Source organism: Sylvia atricapilla, chromosome 1 (assembly GCF_009819655.1).
Source record: "Sylvia atricapilla isolate bSylAtr1 chromosome 1, bSylAtr1.pri, whole genome shotgun sequence".
Taxonomy (NCBI): Eukaryota; Metazoa; Chordata; class Aves; order Passeriformes; family Sylviidae; genus Sylvia; species Sylvia atricapilla.
The window spans coordinates 82,200,874-82,220,875 of record NC_089140.1 but is presented as its reverse complement, the minus strand read 5'-3'; the positions used below and the strand labels follow the sequence as shown (position 1 = coordinate 82,220,875).

The following is a 20,002-nucleotide window of genomic DNA, read 5'->3' as shown; positions in this document are numbered from 1 at the left end:
GTTCAGTTGTGGGTCCAGGCTCAGTTTAAGATAAGAGAAAGGGCAAACAGTAATTCAGAATATTTATGCTTTTTGGAAGTGTCTTTGAGCTTTGCTGTGAAAATCTCTTTGTGTGTGGAAAGGAATACTGACACTTAAAAATTAGGCATGTGGTCTCTTGGAAGATACCTGTTAGCAGGGGAGTTACCTAGTAAAATTAATTGCAAAACTCTCATATGAAGAGTTGAGTTCTACTAGAGAGGTATTAAATTTTCTTTTTGGAGGGCTAAGTGTATTAACCGTAGATGGATTTTTGGGTTTAGGACAGTGTTTGGATTTCTCTACAATGTTGACTAGATACATTTTGTGAGTTAGACAGAAATCTTAGAAATATGTCAACATCAAAAAGATGTTTTGGAAAAATCTTACGGCAGTAGTTAATTTGCATTTTCGTTTGGCATGGCTTGATGCTTTTCCATTGGAGGCAAACATGACACTCACCTGAAAACTCAAATTTGGCAGCTAGAGTTCTGTAGTACTGGTGGATGTGAAACAAAAGGGCTTAATAGGTGTATAAGGTTCCAGTGTCAAGACTCCTCTTGTAACATTGGTATAAAAATACTTCACACTTGAGAATATATTTAACATTTCTCACTTTGAGTTCAGCTGGAAGGTCACTTTCTATATGAATGAATGGCTTGAATGTCTGAGTGGATGTTTTTATGTCAAGAAATACTCAAACGTCCTTTTTATTGTCCTTTGCAAAAACTCACTGATGCCAGTGGCCTGTTTGTGGTCTGTGTAAACTACTACATACACAGAACTGAGGACTGCTGGAAGAATAAACCTGCTTGAAGACTTTGGTTGGTCTTGTGCTGCTTACCTTTGCATCACTATGTAGTTTTCAAGATTCAGCTTTGTTTTTTTAAAGAAAATAATCATTAAGAATCAGGAATTGAATTTGGCATTCACAGTTAAGCCAGTAAGAAATATAGTAAATGTCTCCTTGAGTTAGTGTTCTGAGCTCTCTGGTTAAAGGATGATACTAAATAAAGCCTTTGGCCTATAGAATTTATTGTCATAGTTAAATAGTTCAGTTGTCACTTTAACTGATCCTACTTTCTCCATTAGACTACATGAAGAAATCATTGACTTCTATGACTTCATGTCCCCTCGTCCTGAAGAAGCAGCTATGAGAAGAGAAGTGGTAAAAAGGATAGAAACAGTCATCAAAGATCTTTGGCCTACCGCTGATGTGAGTGTAGCTTCAGTTGTGACTTGCTTCTCTAGTAAATTGTAGGGCTTGGTTTACTTAACCTTGCTATTGCTTTTATTTCTTTTAGAAATGAACAGGTAACTCCTCCAGTTCAAGGCAATTGACTTAATATCACAGTTCTTGCAGTGTTTGGAAATTGATTTTAAAAAGTGGAGAAATTTCAAATCTGGATTTTGGGCTAATGAATTCTACTGAATGTTTTTTTCATTTTGAGAACTGGGAATGTGAAGAATTGTCAGCTTTTAGTAGTGCATTTCTTAAAGTAAAAGCATATTAAATTGATTGCCTCTGTATAACTTAATTTTGAATATTAAAGTGAGACTGACTACCAATATATCCTTTAGCTAGAAGTCCTGAATGTGTAGATATTTTTAAATCAAAATATTTAATGAAAGAACAATTAAATGCAAGGGTTTTTTTTTGTACTCTTCATAAATTTGACCTTCAAGGAATTACTTTAGCCCTGCTCTAGTGGGAAAATTGTGTTCCCTGAGATATGTTGCAATCTCAGCTGGTGTAATTTCAAACACTTTGTTACCCAATGAATAAGTCTTCTTATCAAAAAGAATGTATTCCGAACTGTATTTCTAGTATCACCTTTCTGATTGCCAGCTTGCAGCATTGTCATTAACAACTAGAAAAATGTTTCAGACCATAGTGATTTCATAGCATTTTATGGCAGACAGTGAGGGCTCAGGCCACAGAACTGATGTGAAAATACTGTAAAGCTCATCTGCTTCATCCTTACCCATGATTTTCCCTCATAGTGAGATTTTTCTGCCTTGTGGAAATTGATATAAACACTGGAAAGGGCATGTGTTGCCCAGGAAAAAACTAAGTGAGCTTGTAAATTGGGCTCTCCTGTATCAGAGAGGGATGAACATATCAATTCTTAAGATAGGAAGCTTGCTGAAAATATTTGTTGTGGTCTCTGGATGTATCTTCATTGTACCGGCTTTGCAACATACAAACACCTGCTGTTACTTCATAGTTATTAACAATAACATTTGGGGCATTTATATTTATCTGAATGATATATTTAGATGCACTTGCTAGTTTTTAAAGCTAAGCATTTGGAAAAATTTTCACTTAAGCTCTTCCAATTTCAGTAAAGCTGTCCTGTAAGGAAAGGAAGGAGCAAGAAGAAAGGAAATTGATAAAAGCTTGTATGTCTGTCAAATTGGAAATAAATAATGAAAATTGGTTAAATTTATTCTCTGCTAGCTGGATTGGTAGTTATTTCATGTTAAAGAAGCCAAGTTTCCTCTAAAGTTGCATCTGTAAGAAAAAGTGAGTTTGTACTAAGAGTATATAGTAAAGTAGCTTTTTTACTTGGCTATATCCTTAACAACTGGAGAAAAGTATGAAGTTTTGGGAAAGTAAAAGCAAGAGAGCATTCATAATTGCAAGATGTTTTCCTGCTGTGTTCTTTTCAGGTCCAGATATTTGGCAGCTTTAGTACAGGGCTTTATCTCCCAACTAGGTAAGTAATAGTTTACTCTTGTCTTCTTTTAGAGAAATGGTAAATTTCAAAGAGGCGTTAAGAATGAAATGTGCAAGTGTGTCAAACTTTCAGTAAAACTTGCATCTAATATTTCATGTGACAAAGGGAAGAGGTTTTGAACTTCAAGATTTGTGATAAGTATTTGATATATCATGAAGTATATCAAATGTGCTCTGCTCTGCTTATTGACCCTTTGATGAATTACTTTTTCTTCCTTATGTCTGGGGTTAGTCTTTAGGGTTTTTTTTTTTTTTTTTAAGAGACAGTAAAACTGAATGTTTAGCATTTCTTTTGGGAAGATTGTGTTTTGTTAAATAAGATGAATTACTGAGAATGTGTCACTTATCACAGTGTTACTGTGTAAAGTCGAAAAAACTATCATAGTGCTGTATGCCCATCTTTTTGGAGAGGGAAAATGTCTTACTTAATTTGGCATTTTATGTCACTTAATGGTTCAATTGGATGTGGAAACCTGTGTAGCTCTCCTTAAAGATGATGTTGTCTTTACATCAATTAAATTTTCAGAAGGAAAGCACTGGAAATTTTGTTTCTGTGAATACCAATCACTGATAAAATTCTTTGGATTAATAAAATGCCTGTCAACATGACTAGATAGATGAGAGATGGAATTGGACTGTGGAAGTCAGAGGGGAGGGGAGCACTCATCGCAGTAATGGGAGCAAGAAACTAGAATACTGCTTTGGGCCCTAAAACGCCTAAAAGTTTCTTGCTGGACATTCCTAGAAGAAGCTTATTGGGAAACTACATTGCAAATTGCAAAATCATTACCTTGTACAACTCATAATATGTAGAATGCCAATCTCACCATGTTTTTTGGTAGTGTGCTGTACTTTAGACTTAATGGATTTTATACTGTGTTCTTTTTGTGTAGTGATATTGATCTAGTTGTTTTTGGGAAATGGGAACGACCCCCTTTACAGCTGTTGGAGCAAGCACTGAGAAAACACAATGTGGCTGAGCCATATTCCATTAAAGTACTTGACAAAGCTACGGTAAGTAATGGCTTTGGAGCACTGAACTGAAAAACTTTCAGACTCTTTCAGATACTGGTGATAAATAATGTTCTTATTTCCTGAAGCAAGTTACATTGTCTTCAGCTCTCTGCAAGATTTCAGTAGAATCTGTATGTGCTTAGCAATACCATGGAGTCTTTTGCATGGACGTCAGTAATTATGTGTACTGTGTTTTCTGAAGGCCATACTTTATACTTACATTGTCAATAAAGATCTGAAAGTTAGTATTTGCAAAATATTCAGTAAAATAAGTTAATTATTTTCATAATGTTTTTCCACTGACCTTGGAGGGAAATTTGTTAAGCCAGTAACTAGAGCTGTCTAGCTTTCAACATGGTTTTCGGGTTGTCTTGTTTCTCATGGCATAGTGAAGTGTTCCAAACCTAACACTGGTTTTCCCTTCCAAAATATACTACTTGAGAGCTTTATGCCATTTGTGAGACTGATGTGTGTTATCTCTTGCATCTTTCTTGTGAGCCTGAATCATGTTGAATATGTTAAAAATTTAATGCATGAGAATTATATGTTACTAGGCAAGTGAGGTTTTCTTCAGGGGACTAAGGTGAGTATTCTAAACTTCTGTTAGCAAGCTTCTGTTTTGTGGTCTCTAAAACAGTCTTCCTCTTTTAGGTTCATCATATTCCTGTGGCTTTCATTAGAGTAGCAGTACATGAGAGTAGCTTTGGTAGTCTTTGGTTTACCTGAGAACTAATGGGATTTTCAGAATCTGTATTACCAGTTAATGATGGAAGATGGCCCTAGGCTAGGCTTACAATTCTACTATGCCTTCTTACTTTTTTTCTTCTGATGTTGGTGTAAAATGATGCTGTACTTCTGCTCTTTTTTTGTTTTCCATTTCAGATTAAAAATATGAGAAGTCCAATTTAAAAGAAACGCTATCAGCTGAAATTTAGATTATGATTGATTGTAAGATGATTTTGTAGGGCACTGCCTTCCAGGCAGTGGTGTGAAGCTAAACTTACATATTCATTCATTTTATATTAATTTACTCCTGCCATATTCCTATGACTGCTTTGCTTTATCTCTTCTGGCTTCCATTACTCTGCATTGAACCAGTTCATCTTGATAAACCAACAGGCATTACTTTATATGAGGTTGGTTTTCTGTCAGTTCAGTAAGTGAATGATGCAGTGCTGGGTCAGAGGAATGTGGTTCCCACAGGTTAGGAGATTAGAAGATCTCCTATTAACTGGAATGAGTCATTAAATTAAATAAGTTGAACTGTCATATGAAACACTCCTGTTGCAGTTATGAAGGCAGATAGCTAATGGCTATGGGAGAGTACCACAGTGATGGTAAGTTAATGTGATTGTATGTTAATCACCTCCCTATAAAGCATTTACTTGTCAGTCAGTCAGGATTGTTACCTCCTCTCAGACAGACTTGATAGTTGCATTCGTTTGCACTGCTGGTATCCATGTGTCTTGAGTAAGCTAGGGAACAGCACCAGTGTTCTATTTCTGGGGATTCACATTCTTGTCTTTAATTTTTTCAGGTACCAATAATAAAACTCACTGACCAGGAGACAGAAGTGAAAGTTGACATCAGTTTTAATGTAGAAACTGGTGTAAAGGCAGCTCGATTTATCAAGGAATACATGAAGGTATCAGCTGTGTATTGAATGTTATGCTGCTTACCAAGGATATGCTAGATGCTTAGCTAACTTTTTGATATGGCTTGACAATTTATTACTGAAGACTGCTCTCATTAATACTAACTAAACACAGATTTTTTAATTTATTATCTATTGCTGTCCATTGAGTGTTCCCTTTGATTGCTAGGTGTTTGAGTGAATAAATCTGTATACTGTGAAAGGACTTCTACAGTCATGTCTAGATTTGCAGATAGGCATGAAACTTTGCTTCTGAAGCAAGTCTCTTACCACGTTTTGCTTACCTTGAATTTAAGTGATGCTGCATTATGGATACTGTCCTGCTAAACTGTCAAAAAACAATTCTTATGTGACTACACACTTAAAAGTTTCCTTTTATGTTCTGTAGTAAAAGTCCTATTTAGAGTGAAAGCTTCAACTATGGTCAGTGACAGTGGCCTTCAAAGAAGGATATAAAAATATTACTGTTTAGGTGGGAAATAAATTTGATATGTAAGGTCTTCAATTAAATCAGAGTTGAAGTATGTTCATCCGTTTCTAGAATTAAAAAGCACATTTCAGTTCTTCCCATGGAAACACTGTATAGCACAGCACTGGATGGATTTTTGTATTAGATGAGTTGTGCGCTGAGACTGTGTACTTATTTTATCTGTTTTGGAATGTTGACATTGTCATTGATAAGACTTACTTTGCTTTGCAGAAATATTCTTTGCTACCTTACTTGATTTTAGTATTAAAACAGTTCCTCCTTCAGAGGGATTTGAATGAAGTTTTTACTGGTGGAATTAGCTCTTACAGCCTAATTTTAATGGCAATTAGTTTCCTGCAGGTAAGTTTGTTCCTTATTTGTTTCTATGTTCTTTAAAGTATTTTGGGTTCTGTACCTGTACACTTTTACTGTACTGTTTCTCCAGCTGCCCCTTGCAATGCGCAGCATTACTGTTATGGGTCTGAGTGTTTGATCCTGTGGACTACCTCTCAAACATCCAGGATCTATCCTGTGTGGACTGGAACAGCAGCAGGGGCCTTGTGAAAGGCAAAGAGGCTGTGCATTGCTCTCTACACCAGGGCCTGCACATGAATCACCTTAATGGTGCTTCATAAAACTGCAGGATGCATTTCGTCTTTTACTTCCCAGACTGCTGGGACTGAAGATGCAGAGTAGTTGATTTCAGTGTTTATAAAAATGATGAAATCCAGCAATCAAGTTAGTTTTTTTACTTACATGTTGGTTAGGTTTTGACATGCTTAAGACTGTCAGATGCTGTACTTGACTGATGAAATAGCCAAGTTACAATGTTGCAAAGTTACAACTTCTCAATAGACAGTGAGCCTGGAACACTCAGGTATGGGGTTAGCATCTCTCATCAGCTGTGGTAATGGAAAACTTCTGTATTCTGCTGCTGGTGGCGTTGACTGAAATATTACTATAAATTTTGTATACCAAACATAATAAGTGGAGATACAGACACAAACTGTAGTTCAGGTGGGGCAACTAGATTGCCCCTCACTTTCTGAAAACATTGAGGGGTGGATTTGCTGTGGAAAATCGGGTACTACTTTCTTACTAGCTAGGCTATAAATTAGCATGCAGTCCTTCTTTGTTGCTTTTGACTTAGGGATAAGAATTCCCTAATCGTCAAAAAGCTCCATGAGGAAAAACGAAAGAATTCTTTGGCTCTTAGATACTGCTGAAGTGCTGCCCCCTCTCGGTTATGTGAGTGCTTTAAGTACGTGAGGAGTGAATGACTCAGTTGAGACTTACGTGAGTTGTTTAAATAAGAGCTTTTTGTTGCCCTGTGTTATGGTCTGGAAAATACTAATTTTTAATAGAAAAAACTGATTTGTGTTACAGCTACATCCAAGAATTGATGCCAGGAGAGCTGATGAAAACCTTGGAATGCTTCTAATAGAATTTTTTGAACTCTATGGAAGGAATTTTAACTACTTGAAAACTGGTATTAGAATAAAAAATGGAGGTGCCTATATTGCCAAAGAAGAAATCATGAAAGTCATGACTAATGGATACAGACCATCTATGCTATGTATTGAAGATCCTCTTCTGCCTGGTAAGACTGTAACTTCTTGCAGTATTCCAGAGCTCTGTCTCAGCTTGTGCTCTCAGCTTGCATTAGTCTGTCAGACGAGTTCAGAAGTTGCACTGCGAAGAGGCTGCTGCTGGCACAGAGGTACAGTCGGGTAGGAGGTCTGAGGGATTTGGACCTCAGGTCTCACAAGATTCTTAGCCTGAGTAAATTGGATTACATGCAAACAGTGCAGTTGCATAATGCTTTGGAGGTCCAGAACTGTGTTGAGTATATAATAAGATTCTCTGAAAGCCCTGAGAGGTAATGAAAGAAAGAATTCCAGGAAATCCTGGATGGGGGTTGTTAGCAGAATAGCTCTCCATTATTTGTTGTGAGAATGAATTGGAAGGTGTAGCTTTTCCTGCCACAGTCTGTGATGCTATATAAATAAATCATACCATCTGGGAAAGAAATGTCTCAGATGCAGAACCTGTCCTGCAGGGCAGTGCCACAGAGACTGCGCAGAGCAGGGGTGGGTATCTGTAAAAACCAGTGGCACTGTGGTGTGGAGAGCACTTTGCATAACTGGCTTCTGTGCTGCACAGGGATCTTTAGGGAATGCCAGTTAGAGTTTTAGAGTTGCATGTTCTTTTGAAAGTACTTAACATAATTTTTTTTTAATGTATTTGGTTTTGATTCAGTAACTCTCAAAATAACTGAGCTTAATTTTGGCTAAGTGCCACAGGAAAATTTCCAGCTTTATAGTACTCAGTTTGTAGTCTATTTAGACCCTCACAAGTAGCTGAAATTCCAAACCAGCTTTTTAACAAAGTCAATTTTCAGTTAATTTGGACTTCAACACAAGTACTTCTGGAATGTAATTGGCAGTCAAAGTCCGTACTGTCCCATCTTGTGTGTAGATTGCTTATTTACAGCACTTTTAAAGCAAATACCATGATCAGGAGCTGAAGTCTGGCACCTTTCTAAATAGTCAATAGCTGAATGTTCACAGTTTCCTAGAACAGGTTGCAGCCTGTGGTACTCATTTGTCTAATCATATCTCTGATCTGTTTGTAACTCAGAGTTTATGTCCGTCATGACTCTTGTACTTGGCCAGGCATAAGTTAGGGTGTGAATGTGCATAACTGTCATCAGTGAGATTTCCTTTAGGAACTGTGTACTTACTTGCCTGAAGACCCATTTGAATAGCATCGTGAGGCACAATTGTTTAGAGTCAATAACCTTTACTGCCCTCCAGTTCTGGTCCTTTCTGTCTCCTGGGGTTTGAAGGAGAATAAATTGCATGCACTATGCAATGTTTTAATCACTGCTGATAGTACTCTGGAGAAGAAAAAACCTTTCAAGTCTAATAGGGGTCTGAACTGTTCCTCCTAGCATTAATCTTGGAGAAACAAAGAACTGTAGTTTAGGAGAAAGAACAGCTGTGCGCTGTCAAAGAGTTGATAAGAATTAAATTCTAGAAGAGTTTGTATGGTTCGAGATAATTTAATTCTTACAGGAGAATGGCAATGGAAATGAAAGCTGACAATATTTTGAAGTTATCTGACCACTGTGCCTCATAAGGATATTTTTTAGCAGATACCACAGACCCTCAGAACTTGCCAGATGAAGGTAGGAGAAAAATTATGTTGAACATATAGGATGGCTCTTTGAATCAGATCTCATGAGTACAGCCTCCTTAGATCCAGACTCAATCACTTATTCCAACAGTATCTAAAATAGCCTGTCAAGTGTATGTCAGTGACATCTAGAATTCTGTTAATTAGTTTAGTTCTGTTAGTCCTTCTGTCCCAGTACAAAAATCTTTTCCAAGGGTTCAGGTCCTTGCCCAGTTTATGGGTCGTTTCTGATTAGTTTGTGTTCAGATCCACTCTGTGTCTGACTCTGAGGTTTGGTGGAAATACTGTGAAGGAGATGGGGAACAAGTTATTTTGATAAAGAGTGGACACAGATGTCTTTACTTAAAGTAGCATAAGCTGGTGCAGAGTTTTACCCCTGCAAACTTATGTTTGCACTGTATGCACAAGTTTTTAATTTTGTTTTTCAATCCTTTTTTTTTTTTTTTTTTTTTTTTTTTTTTTTTTTTTTTTTTTTTTTTAGCCCGATCAAAACTGTCTCTAACGTTCCTGTTAAGCCATGGAGGAATACCTGAAAAGATGGCTTCTTAATCCCAAAATGAGATTAAAAAATACAAGGATTAAAAAACCCTCTCCCTTTCAATTTCTCAAAGATTATCAAAGTAGTAGAAGTTGCTCATGTGAGTGCATGCACTAGTTAAGCAATGAGATAGTGAAGGATATAAATGAAAAGAATATCTTTAAAACAGTCTTGTAGGGAACACAAGGACAACATTGTAGGAATGTGTTTAGTGGGATTAGTTTCTTTAAGTTGGAGGAACTGTTTTTTATTCAGCATGGAATGGTGGGTTATATCTGGCTGAGAGATGAAAGGTGTCGCCAAAAGGATGTGATACATCATTCTACCTGCTCATTATCTTCTGTTAGTTCCTGGATTTGGGAGGAACAGGCATCAAACTATTGTGTTGTTTTGGTTGTAGTGAGTTTTCTTAGATTCTTTTAGGTACTGCAGATTATTCAGAGACTGATTATTGTGTGCCAGAAGATAATTTCTGTGATTTAAGAACCAGGATTCCAACAAAGATGTCAGAAGTTTACACTTCAAGTGGGAAGCTTGTTGCGGTCTGGATTTGAATTATCAGACTACTATAGCAGTGATGCATTTTGAAGTAATCATTTATACTTGATCATTGTACATAGTCTAAAAGCTTCATCTTGAGTTAGTGTCCTAGGACAGGGTGATGAGTCATTCTCTTAGCATTGTCTAAAGGAGGGAGTTTCCATAAACTTTTTGTAGCTGCCCCATTTCAGTTTCTCAAAGCACTTGTCCTTTTTGTGAAATATGTCAAAAGTAAAAGCATTTATTAAGGAGAACTGCAAAGCCAGGCACCCAGAAGTTTGTTCATGGGAGTAGGGAGCTTGTTCATAGGAGGAGGGTAGCTGATGTCATCTTGAAAGAGGTTTGTTTGGAGTTGGTCTAGCAATATCCTGTCTTGGAAGACATGACTGTTTGCAGTTGACAAATCTTTTAATCTGTGGTTGTGAAACAAACTTGGCACTTATCCAGCAGACTGCTGTGGGGCTTGTTATTTTATGCCTTTGTGAATCAGGTGATTATCAAGGTCCTCCAGTCACTTCTGATGCTCAGAACAGGAATAATTTTGGTCTAGTTTCAGACTGGCAGTGCCTAGAGTAGCTAAATTGCTACTCTTTAGCACCAAGTTTTAAAACTTGGGGTTCCACCTTGTGCCACTCCGTACATGAGAAAGTTTGTTCTTCATTTTGAATTGTTATGGGCAATAATGAAAGTTCTAAACCTTAAATTCAATGTGTTTTCTTTGAAAAGAGCATCTTTACCTTGCAGGGTTTATTATGCTTCATGTTGCTTGCTTCTGCATCTTGATAGGTCACAAGTACAGGAAGTAAATAGATCTGAGATTGGCAACATCTATGAGATTATCTCTTCTAGCCGTAGTGGCTGCCTAAAATTATTCATTGTAGCTTTTCAGTATCAGCTATTTGTCATTGGAGGCTGCAAATATATATGTTCATGTGTGTGTGTCTAAAACGTGTTTATAAAAATACACAGGTTCATTGAAGTTAGCATATGAAAGAACCTCTTTAATGCTGAATGTTGCAAAAAGCTGTTTACTGGCTAATAGCTTAACATTAATGGGTCTGCTTCAGTCCTAGCTCATGGTCTTACCTTTACCTTTTCAGGCCGTGTTCTTAAAACTGCTTCAGGTAAAGGAAGGCTACCTGATGGAGTGGTAATTCTGATAGCAAGTGATGGAAATTTTGGACATGCTCCTTTAGGGATGAAGGCTTTGTAAGAAAAAATAAGGATTGAATAATACATGAAATCACACACCATTGTTATCTGCTAATGTACATCTGAGGATTGAAGTATGTATGATTTTTTTAAAGAGTGACAGCATTTGGGTTGCGTGCTTTAACTGATCAGTCTAGATTGTGACAAAAGAAGGATGCTCAGTTATGTAAGACATGGTTCTCTAATGAGAGTGATCTCAGAAGAAAATCTATTCAGGGCAGCAAATGCAAATGTGTGATCTTCTGGCTTCTTTAATATGTTGCTCTCTGGACTGGCTAGAGTCATCTTTATACAGACTTGGCAGGTGCAGTTCACAGTAGCTCCAGCTGAAGTCCAGGTAGAAAACTCTGCAGGTTGTATAACTGATTAAAACCTGTTAATTCAGACATTTTTATTAAGTAGCTACAGATGCAGAATGAGGCAACCCAGGTACCTAAGCGTGGTATGGCATGAGCTATTCTGCCTCTGTTCTCAAATCTGCCTCAGTCAAAATTCAAACATAACTTCATTGATTTAGACTAAACTGCCCAAGTTTACTCTAAGTGGTTTAGGGAAGGCTTATGATTTCTTTTGCTGGCACAACAGAGAAGGTAGTGACAACTGTGAAAGGAATAGGCAATATTTTGTGGCAGCCCTGTCTAACTTTATGCAGGATATTTGTCAAATGTACCTACCTAGCATTAGATTAGACTAAACTAATACAGATTCTTTGAGTGTGCATTGAGTGTGTATTCCTAATTCATGTTATGTGAATTTATAGAATCACTTAGGTTGGAAAAGAGCCCTAACATCAAGTCCAACCATAGATGGACTTGAATTTAGTGGTGGTTGTGATTACGCGTGTTCAGCCACTTGTATGTATTCCATTTCTGTATTGCTTCTCAATTTAATTCTTTTACATATCTATGTTTAGAATATCATTATGTGGCTGGATACAAATGTATTGCCTCTGAAAAGCCCATCCTGAATTAATTGTTACTTTTCTAGTAGAATTAACATTGTGTTCTGTTTTCGTGACCGCTAAAATATTTTGGTCACTTTTCAGCCACCTTTGGACTAAGTCCTTCGTGAAGTCCTCTGTGAAGAGCATTACTGTGTGTTTTCTGCTAGATTTACTGTCCCACACTGATCTCTGTTTTTACTTCAGAATAGAGTCCAATAGTAAATAAACCATTTGGAGAGGCTTCTATAACTTTAGGCCTAGTGGCTACTGGATGCTGCAGTGGTGCATTCAGAGCAAGATACTCAGTTATGTCAGTAAATAGGAAGTGTTTCTTGATCAGTTTTTATTTCACCATGTGAATTACTGGAAAAACTCTGTTTTCCCACAATGCTTTTATGTTTTCAGTTAATTTTCATTGATTTTGCTTTTCTGTTAGAGTGGCATTATGGTTGGAGAATTTTGAAAGGAATCTGTGGTTTTTTTCCCCCTGGATGGCAGATCTCAGCATGTTTGTCTATAGCAGCTTGCTGGACAAAACACTCAGGGGAGTGAAGTGTTCCTCTAAAGTCTGATTCAGCCTTGTTGGATTCGGTCCTCCAAAGGATGGATTGTCCTTTACCCATCAGTTTTCCAAAGCAGAATTTTCACTGATTTCTTTTATTCATGGGCCCTGAACTGATTTTCGTACTTGGTGGGATCATTGTTTTCTGGTGTTCTCATAGCATTTTGCACACCGGTCTGAAGGAGAGAACCTTTCACTGTAAGCAGTTTTCTACCCACTCAAGATCTAGTCCATATTTTATGCAATTTGAAAGCAGTTTTATTTGTTTCTTAAATTGAGTGCTGCCAGTGAATTTTGATGTCTGGTGCCAAATACATCCATAGAAAGCCCCCAGATGCTTTCTGCTAGTAACAGCAAGATTGTTCTAGGTATCAGATGGGTGATTTGTTCTCGTACATTATCACTGATACAGAAGGTGTCAGAATGTTCTTAACTTCTGCAATTCTTCACATGGCAATAGATTTGGAAAGGGTTCCAGTTAAACTGTCACTCATGCCTAAAGTAGGGCAGTTGAGACTTCCACAAACTTTATCAAAAAACAATACAATAAAAGCTTCTGGAATATTCTATGATAGATTTTGAAAAACTGGCTTATCCTGTGGAGATAAATATCTGTATGTCCTGGTTTATTAATCGGTAGTTTTGATAAGGTTAAATAGGGTTCGATGTGAGTCTGTCTGACCTAATGAAGGTAATGTGGTTGCACAAGTGAAATTTTAAACTGAATTTGGTCTTCAGGAACTCTACTGGTAAGTGAGATATGATGCTTTAAGCTTGATAGGTTCCCTCTTGAAGACAGCTCTAAGAGCTTTAAACTGATCTCTATGCTCTGTTTCTTTCAAGCACTATATGTGAGTATCTTAAAAGTGGTAAATTGAATGCATAATGTTAAGTATCATTCCTAAGGTCAATTTCCTTTGTTGAAATAGGCACACTTAGGTGTTCCTGATGTGGTTAGGATGGGATAACTGGTTTAAACAGAGTTAAGCTGTAGTGTTAAGGCTTCTGAACTTTAAGTATGAGTAATGTTTTGGTAACTGATATTAAAAAAAGATGATCTGATGACTCTCACATTATTTCAGGAAACGACGTTGGCAGAAGTTCTTACGGTGCCATGCAAGTGAAACAAGTTTTTGATTATGCCTACATTGTTCTTAGCCATGCAGTATCACCACTTGCAAGATCATATCCAAATAGAGATTCTGAGAGGTAATTAGTTCACTTTTTCAATATCCATTTGTCTGTGTAATCAGTTAGGAATGCTTGGGTCTGGATTCATAAAAGGAATGTTACTGTTTTAACCATGGTTGTATTGAAATCTGCACAGAAATTTAAGCTGCCCAGGGATATGAGTGCAATACTTCAATGTACAACACTGAAATGAAGAGAGTATGATAAAAGCCAGGATGAGTCCAGTGTGAGATTCTGATAGTGTGGAAGGGAGCCAGAAGATAATTGGTCTTTCCTCAAACATTCTGCTTGAAGCATTTCAAAGGAGGGTTTACTGATTTAATGTTTAGTATGATGCATGTCTGTATTGTGGCAAAAAAGAAATATGTGTGATAAAATTGCTTGTTTAGACAATTAGAAAACTGGACAACAAGGCTTAGATTTTCCTTGGTTCTTTAATACATGCCCCCATAAGCTGGTTTAAAAGACTTAATACTTATTTAAGCATTTAAAAAATAATTAAAAGTACTATATTAAAAAAACCTAATAGAATCAGTCCCGTTTGATTATAATGCCAGAACTGCCATTAAAAGTGGTATACTTCTGGATGTGCCATTTTAATGTAGTTCTTAGTCTCTTTCATAGAAACGCAGCCAGTACTTTGAGCTCTCACCTTTGCAATTTCTGTTGTTTGAAAGAGAGAGGAGAAAGGCAATGAAGGCATGGCAGCCATGTGGTATTTCCATTCAGGTATCTGCTCTAGCACCTTTTGTTCTAACCCTCAGTGTGAATTTGAGCTAGATCAGAGGATGTCTCTTCCCCAAGACTTCCTTAAAATCCCACTGGCTTTGAGCTCCCCAGCTAATGACAGGGAAGGATGGCTGTAAGATGTCACATAAACAATCTCAATACAACTGCAAAGTCTAGTCATGATGTAAACTTCCAGCATTAGTGTCACTGGAAGGTGAAATAGTTTCCTCTAGTAAGTTTACATCAAAGTGGACAGAGTCTTTCACTTTGAGTTTAAAACTGACAGTACTTGAAGAGTGCCTGTAAATCCTTTAGGTTTTCAGTGGTATTAAATTCACAAAGGTTGAGACTGCGCTGTGATGGAGGTACAGAAGAAGTAGAACAGAGTGTTGCACACTGACATTTGAGATTGCTGTTTTAAGATATTAAAGGTCACTGTTAAATGCACATTGGCTGACAATTCTTGCTACTGAATGAAACCTTGTTCTTACCTAAGTAAGATAGAGTAACTTGGAGATTCCTGAAGTTTTGCTTGTCTTGGGTCCTGGCCTCTATTAACTTCCCTGTTTTTTGCTGAAGGATATAGTCAATCTCTCATGAGGTATCTGTATTTACTACTATATTTGTGCAGGATTTAACGGGAGCCTCAGCTGTCATCAGTATGTGCATTTTGCATGGACTTGCACTTGTTACTGTATCTGGGAAATGTCTGAATGTTTTTTAACTACTGCAAACGTGTGGAGCAGTCCCAGCAGCAGTGTTCAGGTTCTGTTCATGTCTGACCTGTCCATGAGTTCTGGGCTGTCTGGGCCAGTGTCATCTGAATCTCAGACCCCATCATGCCACTGGCTTGCAAGAGGAACAGTATTCATCAAAGTTCTGTACACAAATAGTTCCCCTAGCACCAGTCTTGTCAGTGCCAAAGGAATTGTAAGTGGATAATGTTTGGTAACAAGTGCAGAAATCAGCTGTCCATGTTTGGTCTCAGTTAAACCTGATGTCCTTGGGTGATCCAGGTGTGTATGTGGATCCCTCTTCCTGCAGTAGGGCAGAGTGGTCCATGCTCTGTATGAAGACCTTTCTGGTGGCCTGACCATCTGGGAACCCCTTGTCCTGATCCATTTTTTCGTTTTTCTAGACTTGTTATTAGGTAGGTTAAACTATAGCATAACTGTAACTATAAACAATAGGCTCCATTTAAGACCAGGGTCTGACTTCTAGTAGAACATGATGTTCTACTAGAGGTATCAAGATTAAATAGAGTGCTTGAAAGGATAGGAGGTTGCAGGAGGCTGAACTCCCCAGGCTGAGTTTATTCAGTTTTGTCCTAACTGGGCGTAGCTTTTTCCAAAGTGGGCTGGTTCTTGACCTGTCTCATGGGTTTGTATTTCCTGTTCATATTTCCTCTTCCCAGGGAAGGTTTCTGTGTACTATTTCATAGATGACACTCAGCAGATTTCACATCTTTCTTGGTGACTGTTGCAGTTCCTTTTCAGGGTCAGTCCAACACAAAAATATGTCTGTAATAATTTAAAGCTTTCTAGAGATCTTCTGCTTTTGATAGTCCCAATGGGGAAAAAAAAAAAAAAAAAAAAAAAAAAAAGTCAGATTGTAGTCCTTCAGAAACATAGGCCTTCTTCTTCATGTTCTGTAGTAGCAAGTCCCACAGGACAGTAAGGGATAGATTCACATCACTCTTACTACCATAGTAATTTAGGCTTCCAAATAGAACATCTGAGGGGTGGGAATTACAAGCTATCTCCTGTCATGGAAAAGCTTTCTTCTCAGTGGGAACAGTAATGAGCTGAATCCTGAAGGTAATACTTATATCTACAGAAATTACCTTAACACTATTTTGTCCCAAGTCAATCTCACCTATCCCCTTCTAAAGGGGAAGATATCCTCTCCTAAGAACAGCTTAGGAGAGCTTGATTGACAGTTTGGTTGATTTTACTTGAGCAAACAGCTTTCTGTCATCTTGGAAAAAGGAGGTTTCTCTTAGGAAAATAAGAGACTGATCCATTTTGAACTTGTACAGCTTGTATGCAAGGTGAAGTTTGGTGTTGTGTCTTCAGCTGAGGTTACTGAAAATCATGATTGATTTCTTAATATTTAGGGCTACAGAGACATGAGTCTAGCTGTGGAATACAGTTATGGACAGGATATCTCCTGCTTAAGGATTGGTGTCAGTATGTGCTTTGAACAGCTTTCATATGATCTTTGCCCCTAGCCTGTCTTTGGGAAAGTGTATGCCATCTCAAGTGAGCTCATTTCTTTAGTCTGTGAGGAATTATAGTTTTATAGACTCATTTAGGTTGGAAAAGACCCCTAAGATCATTGGGTTCAGCTGTTAACCCAGCTACTACTGTGTTCACCACTAAACCATGTCCCTCAATGCCACAGTTACATGGCTTTTAAGTACACCTAGGGACAGTAACCCTGTCCCAGTGCTTCACAACCTGCTTCTTGGTGAAATACTTCCTTATATCTAATCTGAACCTTCTGTGGTGCAGCCTGAGGTAATTTCCTCTTATGCTTTCACTTATCTGGGTGAGGAGACCAATGTCCACCTGGTACAACCTCCTTTCAGGTAGTTTTAGAGAACGATAGGGTCCGACCTGAGCTGCTTTTTTTCCCAGGCTAAACAACCCGGATCCTCACAGGACTTGAGTATGTGCTCCATACTCTTCACCAGCTTCATTGCCCTTCTTTGGACTTAGTTTTGAGTCAGTGGCTGTTGCAGCAGCCCACTTGTTAGAGGGTAGAAACACGACAAGATACAAACTTTTTGTTAATCACAGCATGAAAAGGGTCCAGGTTTATTCCTCTTTACAAGCTTAGCCATCCTGACTCCAACTGTTCATTGACTCTGGCTGCAGAAAGCTCCTACAGGTTTCTCTTGCAGCCTCTGACTCCTGGTTATTTCTTGCTAAACTATGACTGCAGGTATTAGTTTGCAGACTCTGACTGCAGGGTTTACCCAGCTAGACTGTGACTGCAGGTTCCAACAACAGGCTCTAACTGCAGGCCCAGACTGACCTCACAACAGTCATTCTCTCTCCCCATGACCCTTCTTCATGATTCCCCCTCACCAGCTAACCCAACTCCCGTTTATCATACTTACCTTATTTGATATAGCTCTGACTCATCAGGAGCAAGGTTGTATTGTGTAATTAACACAGCTGTTATTTATCAGGAGCAAGGTCACCTCTATTTCCTTCTCCTACAAGTGACCATTTTTCCAGTTCTATTTCTTGATGAACCACAGGAAACCTTAGCAGATATTTGGCAACAAGCTCTTGCTTATTGATTCATGTTCATTTAAATAGTGGATTATCTGGTACCACCCTGTTCCATGGCTTTTATATTAAGGTGTAATTTCACATTATACCTTGCCCAGGCTAAGTACCTGTGTACTGTCTTCTGTCAGCTGTGCTGTTCCTTCCTTCTCAGTCTGAATCTTGCCTTGTATGAGCTCTAGCAATCCTGCAGTGAGGTGGTGAGTCAGGTGGATTTTCTGGTCTGACTGAAAAGAAGTATCTCAAGGCACCTGTCATGTCAGGAAGTTGATCCAGATGATGGGCAGATCAGAAGCAAGAGAAGCAGCAGGAGTTCACATTTGGGTCAAGAGGGAGGGAGTGGTGTTGTACCATTTCACAGCCTTAAGTTATGCTGCTCTGGATGTGACAAAAATGCATCCTTAAGTTAATATTTGTTTAGCAGATTTGGATGTTGGCTCACATGCTGGTCTGTCAGATAGTTCAGCTATGAATATGTGCTCAGACTGTGTCTCTAAAGAGCTCTGTAGCCACATTTAGGAAGCTGAGGAGGGCATACAGAATGAGGAATGGAAGACTTGGTTTTGCTGTCACAGGCCCTTCAGTATAAATTGGACCTTAGAAATCTTCTATATTGTGCTAGATGTGGTGATGATGGATTAGGGAAAGAAGCTGTCATGCCAAAAGGTCAGAGTTTGAGAAAGCCTAGGCAGTTTCCTACTGCATGTCTGGAGTTGTCATTTACAGGTGATAGTCTTCAAAACAACAATAGCCAAATAGAAAGTGGTCTTTCCATCTCTGTGCTTGGAAAGTTGTTGGGTTCTCTTCCTAATGTTCATCTCAAGTGATCCAGCTGCTCACAGTTAGAGTTATGTTAGCTTTGGGTTGCCACTGTTTGGCCAAAATAGTTCTGGGAGCTCTGGGAACTGTTACTAGAGAATGCCTTCTGTCCCTTAAAATGTGTCAGTAATACCAGTTTTTCCTACACAATGTATTTGTTAGGGTAAAGGTTTTAGGCTTGGGTCTTATTTAATGCTCATTCTCAAGGAGATCATTCTCAAGTGCACTTTAGTGTGCCTTTAGGCTATATTGCACTTTTAATACCTAGGGGATATTTCAGTTATTTTGACCCTTCTTTCACAGACTTGATGTTTTTCAGGCTCTGCTACTCACTTGTTCATGTGGAGCTTGGCTGGCACTTCCCATATTTGATTTTGCTAAATGTGATGTCATCACTCTGATCCTTTTTAGAGCGATCTTAAGATTGTTTTGCCCAGGAGTTGTGCTGTCATGAGAGCTAGACAGTGTCCCTATTAGCCAAGGTCTTGCAGCATGTGAGAGAAGCTTCTGAGTTCTTACTGTAAAATAAACTAGGTCTAGCTTATTCCTGGTCTTACTATATGATAATATTAAGGGAAAAAACTTTAGGGGGCATTTTTCTCAGGAAACCTGTCTGATTTTACTAACCAGTTAACAGTATTTTTTCATGTCTTTCAAACAAGCATCTTTGAAGAATTGTTTGTCTCAGACATCTATAGAAATTCTGGCCTCAGTCAAAATAAAAGCCCTAAAAGCATGACATTTTTTCCCAATAAAGGCAGGGTAGATTAACAGAAGTTTTTTTTTTTGTTCCTAGGCATTTTCAGTGCTGAAAACAGATTTAAGCACAATTTTCAAATGCTTATTTTAAAAAATTGTTCTTTGAACCCATGGATATGCTTGAGTCCCATACATAGGAAATGGTGTTCTTTTGAGATCAATACCTGGTTTGATCATACTTGCTTCCTCTTTCTTTGCCGCTTTATTAGGTATATGTCAGTATAACCTTAATCACCTTTCAGTTTCTGATGTCTCATAATGAATGTTTTTAATTTTGCTGCACAAGCAGTGTAGCATCAATCTGCCTTTGGACTCCT

The 20,002-nt window shown here is 38.1% G+C and overlaps 1 protein-coding gene across 4 annotated transcripts in view; it reads left to right on the top strand.

Annotated features, from left to right (window-relative positions):
- The window catches only part of TENT4A (terminal nucleotidyltransferase 4A), a 59,181-nt gene that overhangs the window by 13,527 nt on the left and 25,652 nt on the right, over positions 1 to 20,002 (top strand). For all 4 annotated transcript variants that reach the window (XM_066326704.1, XM_066326695.1, XM_066326686.1 and 1 more), the window contains exons 2-8: positions 1,111 to 1,234; positions 2,692 to 2,738; positions 3,652 to 3,772; positions 5,310 to 5,417; positions 6,127 to 6,255; positions 7,282 to 7,495; positions 13,971 to 14,097. In XM_066326704.1, coding sequence (XP_066182801.1) covers positions 1,111 to 1,234; positions 2,692 to 2,738; positions 3,652 to 3,772; positions 5,310 to 5,417; positions 6,127 to 6,255; positions 7,282 to 7,495; positions 13,971 to 14,097 — 870 coding nt within the window. The remainder of the gene's footprint in view (positions 1 to 1,110; positions 1,235 to 2,691; positions 2,739 to 3,651; positions 3,773 to 5,309; positions 5,418 to 6,126; positions 6,256 to 7,281; positions 7,496 to 13,970; positions 14,098 to 20,002) is intronic.